This window comes from Zonotrichia albicollis, chromosome 1 (genome assembly GCF_047830755.1).
Source record: "Zonotrichia albicollis isolate bZonAlb1 chromosome 1, bZonAlb1.hap1, whole genome shotgun sequence".
In the NCBI taxonomy this organism is placed as follows: domain Eukaryota; kingdom Metazoa; phylum Chordata; class Aves; order Passeriformes; family Passerellidae; genus Zonotrichia; species Zonotrichia albicollis.
In genome coordinates, this window is record NC_133819.1 from 152630841 (window position 1) to 152648842 (window position 18002).

The 18002-nt window shown below is 46.7% G+C and overlaps 1 protein-coding gene across 14 annotated transcripts in view; it reads left to right on the top strand.

Annotated features, from left to right (window-relative positions):
• ADGRB1 (adhesion G protein-coupled receptor B1) overlaps positions 1 to 18002 on the top strand; it is a 293366-nt gene that overhangs the window by 157193 nt on the left and 118171 nt on the right. For all 14 annotated transcript variants that reach the window (XM_074557880.1, XM_074557889.1, XM_074557884.1 and 11 more), the window contains 6 exons: positions 5 to 73; positions 3313 to 3421; positions 4271 to 4414; positions 6877 to 6952; positions 10881 to 10983; positions 11988 to 12031. In XM_074557880.1, the coding sequence (XP_074413981.1) occupies positions 5 to 73; positions 3313 to 3421; positions 4271 to 4414; positions 6877 to 6952; positions 10881 to 10983; positions 11988 to 12031 (545 nt within the window). The remainder of the gene's footprint in view (positions 1 to 4; positions 74 to 3312; positions 3422 to 4270; positions 4415 to 6876; positions 6953 to 10880; positions 10984 to 11987; positions 12032 to 18002) is intronic.

Sequence of the window (18002 nt, forward strand, 5' to 3'; positions counted from 1 at the left end):
CCAGAACTTCGTCCAGATCATCAGCAACATTTTGTCAGAGGAAAACCGGGAAAAATGGGAGGAAGCTCAGCTGGTATGAACCTTCAGCACCTTCCCTGGGAATAAAGAGGCTTTCAGCACAGGGTTAAGCCATGAGGAGGGGAATTTCCAAGTATCTACACGATCTCCTAAGAAGAGCTTAGTTCCAGGCTGAGTCACATTAAAGGAGTAACTCAGGGAGCCACAGGATCTCAGCTCTGAGCCAGACTCTCTGCATGAAGAACAGTGAAATGCTGGTGGTGCAAACCGAATTTGGCATGAATTTCAAGGGTCAGACTTAGCTGGGAGTTGGAAATCCTGATGTCTTTCTGTAATTCCACTCTTTCCTCTTGCTAAGATAAAGAAGTGGGATCATGTAGCTTTGAGTACCTAGCTGAAAAGATGTAGGATGGAGGGGTTTTCAGAGCTGGGGTCTGCTTGGCTGAGCTTCTGGGTTCAGTTGTGTTTTGCTTTATTTCTCTGAGCTTCTGGGTTCAGTTGTGTTTTATTTCTCTGCGATAAAGGTTAGGTATCCTGCTGAGTCCTGAGCTCCTCATTCCTGGAAGTGTTCAAAGCCAGGTTGGATGGGGTTTTGAGCAAGATGTAAGAAGTGTCCTTGCCTATGGCAAGAGCTTGGAATTAGATGAACATTCAGTCCCTTCCAAACCAGGCAATTCTAAGATTCTATGAACAATTCTGTAGCTGAGTTCTCAAGTATTATGGGCTGGTGTTGTTGTTTTTTCTTTCTGTGTCTTATTTGGCTCTAGATTTGTGTGCCCCATTTGAGCTCTCTGTTGTGGAGTTGTGTCACAACATTCCTGTGTCCCTTTAACATTCCTTTTGTGAGCTGTTGCTCCTGCAAAATTCCTCGAAAAGATCTGGAAACAGAAAATAATCCAGAAAAAAAAAATCACCCAACACACAAAGCAACACCAGAGTCCAGTTATCTTCACACCAAACAGGAATGTCCTCTGGGAAAAACTTTTTAACAAGTGCTGGCAATTGTGAAAAAGACAATTGTTGAAAGTCCAGAAGATGAGACAGGGACTCTCAAAAACATTTCCATCATGCAACAGCAACTCTGTCAGGAGCTGAGCAACCTTCTCCTCTTCTCTCTCTTCTCCTTCTCCTTCTCCTTCTCCTTCTCCTTCTCCTTCTCCTTCTCCTTCTCCTTCTCCTTCTCCTTCTCCTTCTCCTTCTCCTTCTCCTTCTCCTTCTTTCTCCTTCTCCTTCTCCTTCTCTTCTCCTCTCCCTGATATCTTGTGCTTTCCTGTTGAATTTGGATGAGGGTGACATGGTCTGGCTCTGGGTGGAATAAAGAATCTGCACATGGTCCTGGGCAAGGTGGCCCTGCTTCCGCAAGTGGGTTGGGCCACACAGCCTTGGAGGCCCCTTCCAAACAAAACCATACCCCGAATCTGTGATTCTTTGCCCAAATACTCCAGGTGCCTGTAGGTATTTCAGCACTGAGCAGAGGAGACTGTCAAGTTGTCATGACAACAGGGAAACCCTGTTGATCCCCTTAAAAACAGCTCACTCTGTGTGGCACTTTGTTCCCAGTGGCTCTCCCTGTGCAATCTGCTCTCTGCACCTCCAGGCAGGCACAGCCCACACCACCATGACCTACACATGGATTGGGAACATCACGGGGAGAATGTTTTCCTGGTCTGTATTTTAGTGGGAATTGAGCTGACAGCCCAACACCATGACTTTAGGACACAGAAATCTCCGTGAACAGGATGCCAGCAGAGGTTTTAGCAGTCTCTGTGCTTCTCCCTTAAAACTGCTGGATCACATCCTGCATTTTATAAGATCGACCAATTCTTTTAAAACAAAGCCTTTGGCTCCCAATTTGCTCATTAAAAATAAACCCAACTTCATTGCAGTCACACATTGCAATGCCCTGCGGCCCCCCAGGCAGAAAGATATTGTTCCAGGAAAATAAAAACTAAAACATCCCATAAAGGTATTCAGAGAAGGGCTACAATGGTTTTTAAAGAGGCTTTGTCGACCATTATATGATAAAACCTAAAATGCAGCATCCAGTGCAGCCTGGATTTGGTTTGACCTTGTGATTTCAATCTGTAATGGAATATAAAAGTGTGCAGCTAAAAATAGCATCCTCACTCAATTCTCCTCCTTCTGTGCACACCTGCTGTACTGGCAGGACTTTTTAATCTCATCCTGAGACAGTTTTAGTCTTACCAAGGTTCCTTGGAGAGACAGACATGCATGGCCACCTCTGTGCTCCTTGCCCACACCCTCCATGGTCCAGCCTTTCTCCTGTCTCCTTCCCATCCTTTTTGTCCCCAGATGTCCCTCCAGCTCACTCAGCCACCTCAGAATGTCTGGATTATGGTGAGGAACTGAAAACACAATAAAAGTGGTGGAAAAGGAAAAGAAGAGGAGCTGAACTGCTTTTATTCAGCCTCTTGTGGCATTTGCTGCACCCCTGTGGTCAAACGTGCTTTGAGGAGAAGGCAGGCAGTCAGCAGGGCTTGTTTCAAGTGGATTATAGTTTATGGAATTTGTCACTGGAAAACTGGTTATTGTTTAAAAGTACAGGTAAAGAAGAGTCACTGCCAATGTCTCTATCAATGGGGAAAAATAGGAAAGAAATGAGGCAGAGAAACTCCAGGACAGCTCAGGACCAAGAACTTGATTCAGAGAGTGAGATCATGACAACAAAACAAGAAAGGAGAAAATTAGGCTGCCTGGGATTCAACATTAAACCACAATTGTCCTTTGGTGTGGTTGCTTTCAATAGAGGGAGTTGGAATGAGATGATCTTTAAAGTCCCTTCCAACCCACACCATTCTGCATTTCTATGATTTTATGAAAGGAAATGGGTAGGTTATTCTGTTCTCCAGAGGGTTTCCAACATTTCCTTTTGTTTAAAATCTTGCACTCCACCCTAAGTTCTGTCAATCTGAGTGTTATTTTTTAAATTTTTGCCTTTTTCTTTTTCTTTTTCTTTTTCTTTTTCTTTTTCTTTTTCTTTTTCTTTTTCTTTTTCTTTTTCTTTTTCTTTTTCTTTTTTCTTTTTTCTTTTTTTCTTTTTCTTTTTCTTTTTCTTTTTCTTTTTCTTTTTCTTTTTCTTTTTCTTTTTCTTTTTCTTTTTCTTGGCTTCCTCTTAGGATTTCCCAGTCCTCCTTCTCCACAGCTCCATAACAGCCCATTATACCCAGCATATGCTCCCAGTTCATGTGTGAGGGCAGAAACCTTTGCCTCCAGAGAAGCTCCTGCTGCTCTCATTAGGATCTGATCCACTCCAAATTCTGCCTCTCTTTGCAGATAGGGCCAAATGCCAAGGAGCTGTTCAGGCTCGTGGAGGATTTCATTGATGTCATCGGCTTCCGCATGAAAGATTTCCGGGATTCCTACCAAGTCACGGACAATCTGGGTGAGTACACTGGCACTCCCCACGCTGGGAAGAGACCCCCAAAAGCTGTTAATTACTGTGCAATATGGATAACCTGGGCTGTGGGGAGAGAAGGAAGGAGGAGAGGCAACAGCTGGTGGGATATTAAAAGGTCTGGGGGATGACATGGATGGGCATAAATACAGGGTGGCTTTTCTCCAAAGAAGTTGGGATTTCATGAGGAAGAGGAGAGATCCACAGAGAGATCTGGGAGATAACTACCAAATGGAGAACAGATGACGAACTGGGCAGAATTAGACTCTTTCTTTTATTTTTTGAACACACGAACAGCCCAGCAGCCAATGGAGACAGCGAGCAAACAGCAGGCAATGTTTGATTGATGCTGTGTGCACAATTGCAGCGTGGAACTTGTTGCCAGAGGAAGTTGCAGAAGCCAAAAAGTACAGATGGGTTCATGATGGGATTAGGAAAGTGCACAAAAGAGAGGTCCATTGGTGGCTGTTAAAGTTGATGATCTGAATGCAGCCAGGAGCTGAGGAAGTCCTGCTGATTGCTGGGAGGGCAAACCAAGAGATGTCTTGTTCTTCCTCCCACTTCTTATCAGCTGCTGCTGGCCACTCCTGGAGATAAGGTGCTGGAGCAGACTCTCCTCTGCCAGATTTAATGCAGGCAGAACCCTTTCAGCAAAGCACAAGCCCTGCTTTTATCTTCTTTCATGAACAGACATCTCCTCAAGAGAGCATCACTCCTATGGCTCCCAAGACCCAATATCTCTGATTTCCCACTAATGATTCCCATGTTTTCTTGAGCACACATGGAACTTATTGAAGCTGGTTTCACTCACTGGTTTCATTTCTTGCTTCTCCCTAGTCCTTGGTATCCACAAACTGCCTGCAAATGCAGCAACTGACATCACTTTCCCCATGAAAGGCTGGAGGGGAATGGTGGACTGGGCCAAGAACTCGGAGGACAAGGTCACTGTCTCCAAGAGCATCCTGTCTTCAGGGCTCTCAGGTAGGCAGCACAGCCAACACAATTTTTTCCTTCATTTTCTAAGAGTGGTTCCTTCAGTTTGCTTGGTCTTCAGATCCTCTTCCAGATCAGCTGGATTTGCTCACAAAAGTTTGGGCATTGAAACACTGATGAGTGCAAATAAGGCTTTCAAACGTGGCCTGACTTAGAGTTCGAACTAAATTCCTCACAAAAGTTCAGGGGCAGGTTTAGTGCCTGGGTGTGGATGTTTATCTTTCCCTAAAAAAGCAGGGAAAATTGGCAAACAATGCTTTAGATGCTGTCCAAGCCTGGATCCAAACCTGATGGAGCCATCTGAGGGTAAGTAGCTGGGAATCAGCAGGTCAAGCTGAGCAGCTGAGTCTGCTGCTTGGACAAGTTTTGATAGATCTGGGGATTTATGGCCCTTGTGTGAAATTTCCTGCCCCCAGAATTGAAATTCAGAGGCATTTATCACTGAGGCTTCACATCAGGTCACGGATAGGAGCCCCAGCATGGAGGTGGTGCCTCAACATAGTTGGCCTCACTGCCAGATCTGGAAATCTCTCGTTGCATGCTAGGATAACCCAAAACTATTTATTAAAAAAAAACCAAAAACCAACTGGAGGTGTCTGGGATGGTCTGATGACTGAGTCCCAGGAACCAACACACTCAAAGTGCTCATCTTTAGGCAGAGACAACATTTAGCATGACTGAGCCCTGAGTTCTCAAAAGCAGGACCCTAAATTGGGCTGGTTGATGATGGGATTTGCTTTTGGCACTCATGGCTTTGAGGGCTGCTGGCTCCCCCTTCCTTGGGACAGAGGCTGGAGCCTGAGTTGTGGTTACCAAAGACCTTTGGCCTCAAGTTGTCACACCAGGACCTTTTGTCATGGGCCTCTCTGCTGGGGATGGCATCAGCCATCACTTCAGCTTGGGAAATCTGAGGCCAAGAACAGTTAAGTGGCACCCCCAAGGGTAAACAGTGAGTCACTGGCAGAGCAAGGACCTTGTCAAGCACTCCTTGTGTTTTGTTGTGCCTTGCAGACAGTGAAGAAGCTGGGAGAAGCTGGAGCCCATTGGGAGCATTATCCCAGTTTGTGGAAGCTGTGGTGCTTTCACCTTTTGAAATCTGTAATCACCTGTTGGGCAAATTGCTGGACCAGACCTAGATTGAGCTGATCCTGCTCTGAGGCTGAGGACTGTCCCAAAAGTATCCAGCTCCCCATGGAGTGGTTTTCCAGATTTCTGTTGGAAGCATCCTCACACAGAGCTGCTCCAGGGCCCCTGATCTGTAGTGACTGAGCAAACAAAACGTGACATCTACCCTGAAGAAACAATTTCCAATCAGTGCTCACCTCTGCATGGTTTCCTGAGTACCACCCAGGCCTCTTTTGCCTTTCTTTTATTCAGTATCTCGTGCTGGCTTTGGAGGGGTTACTCAGTGATTCCAGCAGAAATCCACCTCTATCAGTTTTGATCTCACTTTTCTCTGGGAACAGGAGCAGCTATCCTGAGCAAAGTGATGAAGACAGGCAGCTTCATGAGACCAAATCCAAACCCCCTCACTGCTGGGAGCTGACTTTGAACAGTTGATTTAGATGAGCCAACTCTGATTTATGCAGTTGGGTGACAAAGTTGGTCTGCAAGCCTGTCTGTCAGTCCCTCCCAGTTATGTGCTCAGCAGATATCCCAATTTGATGATGAGAAAGATGGACATGCAGAGCTGTGCCTGTCCTGCAGTGATGGAGCAGACACACAGCTCAGTCTCAGTACAAGATATCAGAGAAGCCCCACCTGGTGCTTTCCCAAGCTTCTTCAGCATTGCTTTCCACACAGCCACTTGCTTTTTCTCCCCCAAAAATCCAGCTCCAGGGCTACCTCTGCTGTTCATGGTTTATCAGGGGAAGTTTTGGCTTTTTGCAGCTGGGGCACCATGAGGTAGTGGAGGAGCATAAATAAGAGGAGAAGGAGGAGGTCAAGTGACGTGCCCTGAGGTCACACAGATGATTCAGAGGCTCATCTGGATCTGCTGCAGCCCCCAGAGGCAGCACATGAGTTTGGGGTCAGAGCAGGCGCAGTGGGACCTCTCCCCTTCCCTCTGGCCTTGTCAGCCCCAGCTCAGCTCTGCTCTCTGATGGCCTGATAGCTGTGGATGGCTCCAAAGGCCTCGAGGGGGCTGCAAGAGACCTTTCCACCCTGCAGATTTGTCTGCTGTGGTGCTGTCAGTTGAATTTGGGGGTTTCTGAATGGGGGAGCACCATTTGGGAAGGGTGAGCCTTGGTGAAGGCAGAAATCTGGGATGCTGGGTCACCCCAAAGGTGACAACATCCCGTTGCAGTGATGTTGGCATTAGCCATGTTCCTCCACCACTGGCCATGCTCCTCCAGAGGCCAAATCCTGCCCTGGGGTGTCCTGTGGGGACAGCTGCCACCCTGATTGTCTCAGTGCTGTTGTCTTCTTCCCTCTCCTCTGGTGTCCTGCAGTGTCGGACGACTCCTCTGTCTTCGTGGTCGGGACCGTGCTCTACCGGAACGTGGGCAACATCCTCTCCCTGCAGAGGTAAGAGGGGCTGCCTGGGCATGGGGAGCAGCTGGGGAATCACCAGGATGAGCCCTCTGCCTGCAGAGCACTTGTTATCCAGGGAAAAGCAAAGATCAAGACAGATTTTGATCTGCAGTGGGAATATTTTGACCCCATGTTCAGCTGAGGCCAGGCTCATGCATCGTGTACTGGAGGTGCAGGAATGTTTTCCCCATCCACATCCAGCACCCCAGACATGAGAGGAGGAAGTTCAGTGCTGCTGTCTCACCTTTCCCTGCCACCCTTCACCCTGCAGGAGTGAAACCTCACCCTGCCCTCCTGGTCGGGGGATTTTGGCAGCCCTGACAGATGGGGGATGCTCAGCTGCCCCGAGCTGCCAGGGAGCTGCCAGCCACACTGAGCCCTGGAGAGCAGCACAGCAGCACAGAGAAATCAGGCAAGGGAGGAGAGAGGGGAGCAGAGCACGCCTGGCTGCACATGTCTGCCTCAGGCACCAAAGCTTTTGTGCTCAGCACTCCCTTCCCTTTTCTTCGCTCCTCTTCCTTTTCCTCTCACTCTTTTTCTGGTTTTTTTTTTTTTTTTTTCCTCCCCAATGACTGGTACTGAGGCAGTAAATTAAGCATCCTAAGGCACCTTCTAAATCTGTTCTGCACTGATTAGCGTGAGCCCATTTACCATAAACACCAGGGCATCTCTCCTCACCGATAATCATTTAAATACCTCCAGATTTAGCACTGGCAATGGCAAAAGAGCTCTGAGTGAGTGCAGAGAGGAATTAGCAAGTCAGCCAACTGTATTCTGTAATATCTTCCATTACAGCAGTGGGAATTAGATCAGAAGGGCAATAAACATCATTGGCTCAAATGATCCAGTGGTATTTCAGCTTCCTCTGGCCAAGCAGGGAATGAGCTCTGATAACCAGCAGCTGCGGCAGCCACAGCCTCCGAACAGCGTTCCCAGGGGAGAGCTGATTTAAGATGTTCCTTAATTAAAGGACAGTCCCTCTTTAAAAAAATCTCGAGTCTTGAATCACCTGTGGAGGGTCAAAGGAAAAGAAGAAAAAGATAAATGAAAGCAGCGGCAGCAGTAAAACACCTCTTACTTCAGCGCTGTGCAAATGGACACAGCATTAAAAAGGAGAATGTTTTTAAATAACTACGTAGCTGTCCATGGGTAAAAAATATTTCTGACCACTGAGGAGAGCAGCTATTCCTGGGTACACATAAGAAATACAGACCCTGGATTGGACCACTCTGATTCAATGCAGAGTGATTCTTCCAATGGAAAAAAAAAGAAAAACAAAAGTAGATTTAACTCAACAAACAGCACCAGCTGAGCTGTTCCTAATTGTCCCAATTTACCTCCCCCCAAGCAGCAATTCCATCTCTGAGTCACACATTACTCTGTCCCTTTGGATCCAGAGAGCCCAGCAGATCCTGGCAGCTGTGACAATTGAGATGGGCTGCACACAAAACCTGATTTTCCAAGCCAGGGAGGTGAGAGAGGCGCTTGGTCCCAGCTGGACTCTGCTGCAGAGGACAGGGACAGCAGAGAGCCACCAGCCTGGCTCTCCCTGTGTAGCCAGCACTGTGCTTACAGCCCTTTGCACTCTCTTGGTGGCCACTCAGGAGCCCTCTGAGCTGAATTCCTGCCCAAGCCGATCTCCCCATGTTTATTTCCTTCCCAGAAGCTGGGCTGCAACATGCTTGTAGAAAAAGCGACTCATCTTCCTCCTGAAAGATTCCCTGTGACACTGAGTCCTCCTCCACCCCCGACAAGCTGCTCAGCTGCTTAATTACCTTCTCTGCCAGGAGCCTGCCTCTCTTTTTAAGGCTGAATTTGTCTGGCTTTCACTTCCAGGCACTTGGCCTTCGGGTGGGTGACTGAAAAGCCCTCCCACATGCAAGGAACTATCAGACAAGCCTTCCAACAGAGAAATTTCGTTTGTTTTCCTGCACGTGGATTGATTTTATGTCTCTGTTTTGAACTCCCTTTGCTGTTTCCTCCTCTCAAAGTGAAATTGAACCCAACAGCACAGTGGAATCCAGACAAGGAGGGTACAGACAGAAGTTCTTTGCTTCATCTAAGTGGAAGGGATTTTCAAGATTATCCCATTCCAACCCCATGGGCAGAGACACATTCCTCTATCCCAAGCTGCTCCAAGCCTCATCCAAAGTGGCCTTGGACACTTCCAGGGATGGGGCAGCCACAGCTTCTCTGGGAATCTGTGCCAGGGCCTCACCATCCTCACAGCAAAGAATTTCTTCCCAACATTTAATCCTAACCTCATCTCTTGCAGTTTAAAACCATTCTCCCTTGTGCTAGCATTATTTACCCATGTAAAAAATTGCTCTCCATTTTTTTTATAAACCTCCTTCAACTTCTGGTTCAGCTGCAGCTTCTTGGCCCCTGATCACCCTTCACGGTCTGCACACCAGTGACTCCTGTGTCCCAACAACTTGCCACGCTGAAAAATCAAATTCTCTTTCTGTGTTGGCTGCATCGATTCTTACCTGCTCCTCAGCCTCCACAAGGAGGTTTTGGTGTCATCCCTGCTGCTCATGCAAATATTCAGCAGCACTGACCCGAGGATTGACCCTTGCAGACACAGCCTCTAATGAAGACATGCACTGGTGGTTACCTTTCAGCAGATCCCATTTTGAGCTTCTTACAGCTGCCTGCTCCCATTGATTTACTCCTTTACTTTTGCTCTGCAGGGTGATAGTTGGGCTTTGTCACTTCATTATTTTTTTTCTTCTTTTTCTCATTTAGTTTTTCCTTTTTTTGTTAAAGAAAAAGATATATTTTTGATTTTTTTTCTTTCCCTGTTAAATCAATGTTATTGTTCCCTCTAGTGTTGGTGGAACAGTAGCTTTTTGAGCATCCACTTACACGTCCATGGACAATTCCAAATATTTTTTCCCTCTTTTTATTTCCTTAAACCCTATTTTTTTCAGCTGCTGTTAAGCAAGTGCAATCTTTCCCACCTAATTATTTTTAAAAAACAAAGATAAAATCCAGAGAGAAAAGTGAAAGATTTTTGCAGTACTTGCAGATTTGGTGAAGATTTGGATAAGAAAGGATTTCCTTTGTGCATGGATGTCACAGGGTCTGGGAGCATCCTGATCTGGATCTTCCACTACCAATTCCTTCATGGCAGCACTTCCAGCTGCTGCTTGTGGGGACCTTTTGCTTATTTAAACACTAATAACCTGCAGAAAAATGAGGAATTTCTGTAATTTTACATGTTCAGCATCCAGGGAAGTGCCTACAAAAAATTTGGCTTTCCAGGAAGGGGAGGTACCTCCTCACATGTTGCCCCTCCCAAGAGCCAAATCTCCCAGGGCTGCCAGATTTATTACAATATTTGTCTGGGCACAGACATTTAGACATCTACATGAAAGGTTTGGCCTTCTTCCATTTGCTTTTGGTCCTCAGGGAATGAAGATACACACCAGTGCCTCCAGCCCCATGGATAAGCAGCCATGCCTCAGCCTCACTACAGTGCAGGCTAAGACAGCCTTGGAGAGGCAAAACAAGATATTTTTTTGGGGAAAACACATGAAATCATGTAATATTCTGAGTTGGATGGGACCTACAAGGCTCACTGTGGTCCAAATGAGCTCTGTTTCCTCATGGCAGGGACAGAAAATGAGCCCAGGAGTATTTTATTTCTGGGATAGATACAGACTCTAAGGCCAGTAGATAAGGTTCATAAAAGAGTTTGATTTTGGAGGGATATATGTGGATTGGCTGTGAGGGGAGCCCAGAGGGCAGAGGATGGGGTCCATGAGCACCAATTGTCTTTGGGGTTATTTTATAGCAATGGGGTCAACCCCTTCTGCACTGTGTACTCTGAATCTTGCACCACCAGTGATGGCTGCCATGGGATTCCTTGCTCCACAAAAATCCCTCTAAAAGCTCTCTTTTCTCCTCTCCTCCCCAGGAACAGCACCGTTCTGAACTCCAAAGTCATCTCTGTGACTGTGAAGCCATTCCCTCGGTCTCTCCTCACCCCTCTGGAAATCGAATTCTCCCACCTGTACAACGTAAGTGGTTCCTGGGAACCTGCCCCCTCCCATGGCTGTGTTTGCACCTGCAGGGCAGGAATGTGTTGCTGCAAGGATGAGGTGGTTTTGATGGGCTCCTGACATCTTTTTGCTGGTGCAGGACCCTTCAATCCTACCCAAAATAAAAATAAAGCAAACTTCATTTCCAGAGCAGCAGGAGGGTGACACTGCTGGCACAGGGAACATGGCCATGCTTGTCCCCAGCTCACACCATTTCATTGTGGGCATCATCACACAGGAATAACTGTGCACTCATTAAAATAAGTTGATGTAACAATGGTCTTCCTTGAGGAGGGAAAGGTTGTTCCCATTAATTCTGTAATATTACTGTAGTCCTCAATGCTTTCCAAGACAGGCAAAAATTCCCTCCAGATTCCTCTGCTCAACCCTAAGCAGATTTATGGGATGGACATTTACATACCCCAAGGTCCATCCTTGTGGAGATCAGATGCCGTCCTGAGGCTCTACAACATGAATATTAAGATCTGTTGTGTCTTTGGACTCTCCTGGAGGGATTTTCAAAAGCTGTCTCAGACAGTTGTAGTCAGAGGCAAAGCTTTTCCAGGGGGCTTAAAACACACCTGACCCCCTCCTGCAGCGCTGTGCTTTTGTCCCACAAAAGCAGAGGCTGTATTTGATCCACTTTCCAGAAGGGAGCAGCAAAAGGATTCTGTGTGAGAGGAGGGATAAGGAGGAATATCCGTGGGTTGAGTCAGGAGAGAGGCAGAGTCAAATCCCTCTGCAGTGCTCATGATGCAGAACAAACCAAGGCAGGTTTTATTCTGCCTTTTCAATCCCAGGCTGGCAAAAGCCATTCCAAGGGTTTGAGATCTACGACAGCTCCTGTGGTGTATCCCAGACACCCCATCCTCAGGGCAGTGGAAGGAGATTTACAGGCCCCACACTCTTCATTCCAGTGCAGACACTCCACAAACAGCATGACACTGATTTGTTCCTATTTTCCCTTTCTTGTCTCCTGGCAGGGAACCACCAACCAGACCTGCATCCTGTGGGATGAAAATGATGGGTGAGTTCTGTGGGTTTTTCTTTACTCTCACAGGTCTGTTTGCTTTTTTTGGGGTGAAATCATCACAATTTTAGCAGTGATGTGTCAGTTCTTGCTCTCTCTGTTCAGTATTTTCTTTTCCCTGGTGGGGAGTGCTTTTTCCTTCACACATGCACTGCTTCTCTCTGAGCTGTTGTTTAGTGTTGTTTTGGATTTTTCCACATAAAGGATGCATGAACTGGGACCCAGGACTGTGGAAGTTTTCAGATTAAGCTCAGCACAGCTGTGCTTGGCTCTCTGCAGTGCTTGACTCACCCCAAATCATGCACCATAAGGAAAGCAGTAAAAAATCAGTTGCAAATATGGCCTGTGGAGGTGAAATTCAGGTGATATGAACTTTACATTGTGCTGCTGTGATATAGAAAAATTATTTTTGCCAGAATTCCAACGATGACTGATACTGTTCAGGAGGGTTTGAGTGATATGCTTGTGGCCAGCAGGGAAAAAAAAACCAATCCCAAGTTACCACAAAGAGTTGGGACCATAAATCCCATATGGGGAGCAGTTGTCAAAGAATGTGCATCTTAGAAAGAAAAAAAAAAAAAAACCACTCTGAAAGTGAGGTCTTAAATCCTGAGTGAACTTGACAAGGATACAAAGTGTTTGATTTAATGGCAGTTTTACTTCACTGACTTTTGCATCTCAGTTTGAGCGCCTACCTGGCTCCTCTTCTGCTTGCAGTCAGTTCCTCTCCTTGAGATCTCAGACATTTGGCACATGCCCCTGCATTTATTATTATTATTTATTATTATTACCAGCAGCATCTGAAAAATGATTCCATTCTTGTCCTTTTATGCTCCATTAAGTAGCATATGCACACAGAGGCAGGCAACATATTTACACTCAGCTCAGCTCCCGTTGGTCTGGGATTAATTTGGCATCTCTGAGTGGATCCAAAGCAAAGCTGAAGAACCCAGAGGTTCTCCCTGCTTGTGGAATCACACTTGTATTGTAGCCCAGGGCAGAACTGATCCCTCTGGCTTCTAATGAAAATTGCTTCAGTGTTAGAAGATGGTTGAGATGCAGGTGGACTTTTAAGAAATTAATAAATGAGGGCTTTATAATATTTTCTGTGTGTCAGAGAGTGTGTGGGTCAGCAAATAGGATTGGCTTGGGGGGCTGATTCAGGAGCTGGCCTGATCTGCTAGATCTGTTGTTTCTCCATGCTGGAATAGAATTAAAGTACTTGTACAACAACCCAGTTTTTGGCAAGTAAAGGCAGAAGCTGGAACCATTGCCCCTTTTACTCTGCACTCCATCCTATTACTTTTGGCTTTCCAAATGCAGAGAGAGGGTTGTGTCCAGGAACATGGAGATGTTTCCCTGCCATGCTCAGCCCTGGATTTAATTAGCTGCAGTCTGAGCATGAAAAGAGCAAAATCCAGTTTGGGAGTGGCTGAGGGACAGGGATGCCATTCAGGGTGGGTACAGGAATCTGTCAGAGCTGGCACTGGGAAGTGCCTGGTGTGACACAGATGAAAGTTTGCCCAGTGTTGAGCATGGACTGAGGGGTTTGAATGGATTTTCTGAACTGGAGATGAAGCAGTGCCCAGTTCAGCATCATCAGCTCTGCCTCATCCTAGAGAATGGTTTGGGTTGGAAGAGATCCTAAAGATCATCTCATTCCACCCCCCTAGATCAGATATTCCTGCCCTGGGAGCTCTGGCTGCTCCACACTCTTCCTCCCAAGGTTCAGCAGCTTCTTGGGCTGCCTGTTGTCCCTCTGGGAGTGCAGGATGCTGGGACTCCTTTCAGTCTTTCATCCCGGCATCCTCATGGCACCAAAGAATGGGAGCGAAGAGCTGAGCAGGAAATTTCTTGGCACCAAGGCCATGGTTCAGTTTTCAAGCATGGATTCCAACCCGCCGGCAGATTGGTTGTGCAAATGCTGCTGCTAAGCCTCCATTTCCCCCATGTTTTGGGATTTTAGGGGGTGTGTGTGCACGCCTGCAAGTGTTTGCAACCAACATTTACAATCTTGAGCAGCTGAAAAGCCCCAGATCCTGATGTCAGCAGATTTTTGCTCGGACAATGTTCCAAAATTTAGAGCTGATCCGGGGAACTCTGGCAAGGGGAACGGCCAAGCTGTTTGTGCAATAATTTAAAAGCTGATTTGCACAACATTTTAAAGCTGATTTGGTACCTCTGCTGCCTCCTGGGAAAGTCTAATGAAAGGCAAATTATGCAAACCCTGCTCCCCAGTCCTGACTGCTCACCTCAAACTTGAACAGCGCTCTGGAACTGTCGAGGAGTTGGAATCACAATTTTGGGTGATTGTTTTCTGCTTGGAACAAGAACTTTTGCACCCTGGACTTGTTGCCTGGTATGTGGTAGAGGTCCTGATTGGTGGCTCTGTGCCAGGAAATCCCATGGTTCAGCCACTGTTTTGTGGTTCCCCTCTTTGCTCCCATCTTCTCCTTCCTGCCTCCTCTCCCTGTGGCCTGGAGGTTTTCCCACTGATCAGTCTCAATAGGTGGTTGTGCGCAAATGGGTGAAACCAAGGATGTCCCATCCCTGGAAGTGTTCAGAATCAGATTAGATGGGGCTTTGAGTAACCTGGTCTAGGGGAAAGTGTCCCTGTCCATGGCAGAGGGGTTGGAATTTAATGTTCTCTAAGGTCCCTTCCAAGCTGAACTGTTCTGTGATCTTGTAAAATCCCATTTCCCAGTCCTCACCAATTTAATGGAATTACAGCTTAATTTCCCTGCCCTTTCTCCCCCCTGCTGCATTCCCTGCAGCCCAAGCCAGCCTGTTGATGGCAAATCTCCATTTGCTGTGCCTTGAATTATCATCTTCACATCAAGTATCACAGCGTATTATTGAGGGTCCATGCTTCAATCCACCTAGTTGCCAGCATCACCCACTCATACTACTTCACCTGTGCATCCATCTATCCTATTCCTTCCTACATACTCCAGATAAGACTTATCACAAAGAGCAAAAACCCAACGAGGGCCATTCTCTGTCAGAACACACATGGACTCTCCTCCACATTATTAATTCCACTGAGCCAGTCCGCCTCCCAGTAATCAAACCTTTAAGCCATACCTTAATATTTTTGCAAACATTTAGAATTCAAAGATGTAAAATTATAGAATACAGGAGACAATTGTGAATCAGGTTGCTTTCTCAGAAGATGCTGAGACCCCTCAAGATTCCTCTAGTGCCACTCTCCATGTTCCTGCTCCAAGGATGGGTCCCCACACTCACAGTCATCCACCTGAGGCTGCAGAATTTGGTGACCCAAATTCCACCTGATTCCAGTGACCCAGCCTCTGGATTTAACCCCTTGCCTCCTGTGACTGAACAGGTACAGAGGCTGGAAACCTGGAGCAATCCTCCCTTGAGAGCTCCAGCCTGTTCCTGCAGACACCTGAGCTTCCAATCCCATCCAGAGCAAGCCAAAATCCTTTAAAGGCCACTTATAATCCATGGGCCGTGAAGGGTTGGACTGTAAAATTGCAATTAGAATCAGACAATTATCTGGTGACCATGTGCTTCCTCTAAAGATGGAGCTGTCGAACAGAGCACTTGGAAATAAAAAAAAGGGGAAGAACCCTTGAGTGTTCATTCATTTGCATTTAGATGGATATTTAAGCTTGTACTATTAACAATGGATTTTTGATTTATTAATCTCAGCCCCTTTGAGTGACTCTGAGATTCGTGGGTGGCACCTCTGCATCTCTTTTTTCTTTCCCTTGCCCCCAACTCCTCATGGCATGAAATAAGAGGGGAGAAGATCAGGGACTAATTTCTGTTGTGTTGGGTGCTGCGAGTGTGATTAATGAGCTTAGTACGGGCTGGGTAAATTGAAAGTTGAAATCAGGGAATGATTTGGGATTCTCTGGCTCTCCTCCAAGGGTATTCATCTGGAGTAATTATTGGCTGCTTAGCCCTGATGAAGTGAAAACCCAGGCAGGATCTGGTCTCCTGCTCCCTCTTTCTCCTCTTGGGACAGAGGAGGAGTTGATAAATACATCCATGGTTGTGTGTTCATGTTCTTGTGCTTCACCAGAGTTTCATTCCTCACCTGCCTTGCCCAGGGATTTCATTTGGCAATGGGAACAGGGAGACAGAGCCCAGGTTTGTTACTGGTGGTGACAGCATCACTTCTTGTGTCTTTACAACTCCCTGACAGGACATTTTAATGAAGTTGGAGTCAGTCTCTTCTCCCAGGTAACAAGTGACAGCATGAGAGGAAACGACCTCAAGATGCACCAGTGGAGGTTTAGATATTGGATATTAGGAAAAAGTTATTCTCTGGGAAAGTGGTCAGGCTTTGAACAGGCTGCCCAGGGAGGTGGTGGAGTCACCACTCCTGGGAGTGTCCAAAAAATGTGGGGATGAGGTTTAGTGGTGAACATGGCAATGGTGGGTCAAGAGTTGGGCTGTTGATGATCTTTTCCAGCCTTAACAATTCCATGTTTCTGTGGCTGCAGAGGAAGGTATGGGGTTATTTAGTGTTGCAAGGCAGTCCTGCTGCCCCCTGGGGCTGATGAATCTGAGTTCAGGCCATCAAAGCTGTGTTTGGGTGTTCTTTGAGCACAGGATAAGGTAAATGAGGGGAACTGGTGTGAGATGGAAAGGGACAGTCACAAACCACAAAGTGTGGGATGTCTGACAGGGGCATGGAGTGATGGACAAGGGGAAATGGCTTTAAAGTGAAATAAAGTAGGTTTAGATTGGATTTTAGGATGAAATTATTTAGTGTGAGGGTGGTGTTGGAACCCTGGAAGCTGGAATGCCCAGGAAAGTCCCAACCGTGAAAGTGTCCAAGGCCAGGCTGGACAGGGCTTGGAGCAACCTGGTCTAGTGAGGGAAGTCCCTGCCCATGGCAGGGGGTTGGAATGAGAAGAAATTTAAAGTCTCTTCCATCTCAAAATCCTCTGAAGGGTCTGGAGAGGCAGCCTGGGATCAGGCTGCAACAGGTGAGCTCTACTTGTCCCCTCCTTGGTGACAGCAGGGTCCAATCCAGCTGAGTGCTTGTATTTCAGCCCCTGGTGCAGGAGACAAAATCAGGCCATGCAGGTGTGAAATCCTACCCCAGACACCCAAAGAGTGAGATCCAGCATTGCCAGGGGAACCCTCATACCTCAGGGAACACCTGGCTCCACCGAGCAGCTCCTCTGTCTCATTTTAATAACTAAGCATTATAATAACCAGGCATTACAATAACTGATCTTAAGAGGCCTTTCCAAACCTTCCAAAATATTTGCATAAAAGCTTTTCTGCTCTTGGAAGAGAAAGCACCTCAGGAATCTGTGGTTTTAATTCAAGGACACCCTCGGCTTCCCTTGGGAAAGATTGTTCCAGTAATTAAAGCCTTTCACCTACCTGATTTAGGAAATGCAAACCTCACTGTTTAGGAAGGTGACCTGTGTGAGCAAGGTTAGGCTTGGAGAACAGAACAAACACTGCCTCAGCTCTGGGGTGAGGTGAAATCACCTGGAAACTCGTGGTATCCTAAAATACAGCTCCAGAGGCTGAGGACAGCCCTGCTCGAGGAATTTTTTCAAACAGGAGCTGCTTGAAGGGTAGGGTGTGGGTTGGTCCTGGAGGTGCCAGAGCCACATACCACTGGGAGAGTTTTGAAGTGTCAGAGCAAGTTTTTGGGGGTGTTTTTGTTCATTTCCTTTGTCTGGAACAACTCAGAGGAGCCCCCAAAATATCCTAGAAGGAGGAACTGTTTGTATAATTTTTTCATAGGGTAATTGTATTCTTTAGTGTTTATGGTCTGGATACTCCATGAATCTTGAAGTGCAGCTGCTTGGCTTGAAATTCTCATTTTTTTGGGGTTGGATATCCAGTGTCAAATCTGCAGAATCCCAAGCTGTCTGAATTCCTGACTGCACATCCTACTGGATAAAAAGAAAGCCCTTACAAGGCAGCACAAGGAACAGGACACGGTGTGAGTTCCATGGGCTGCACACCA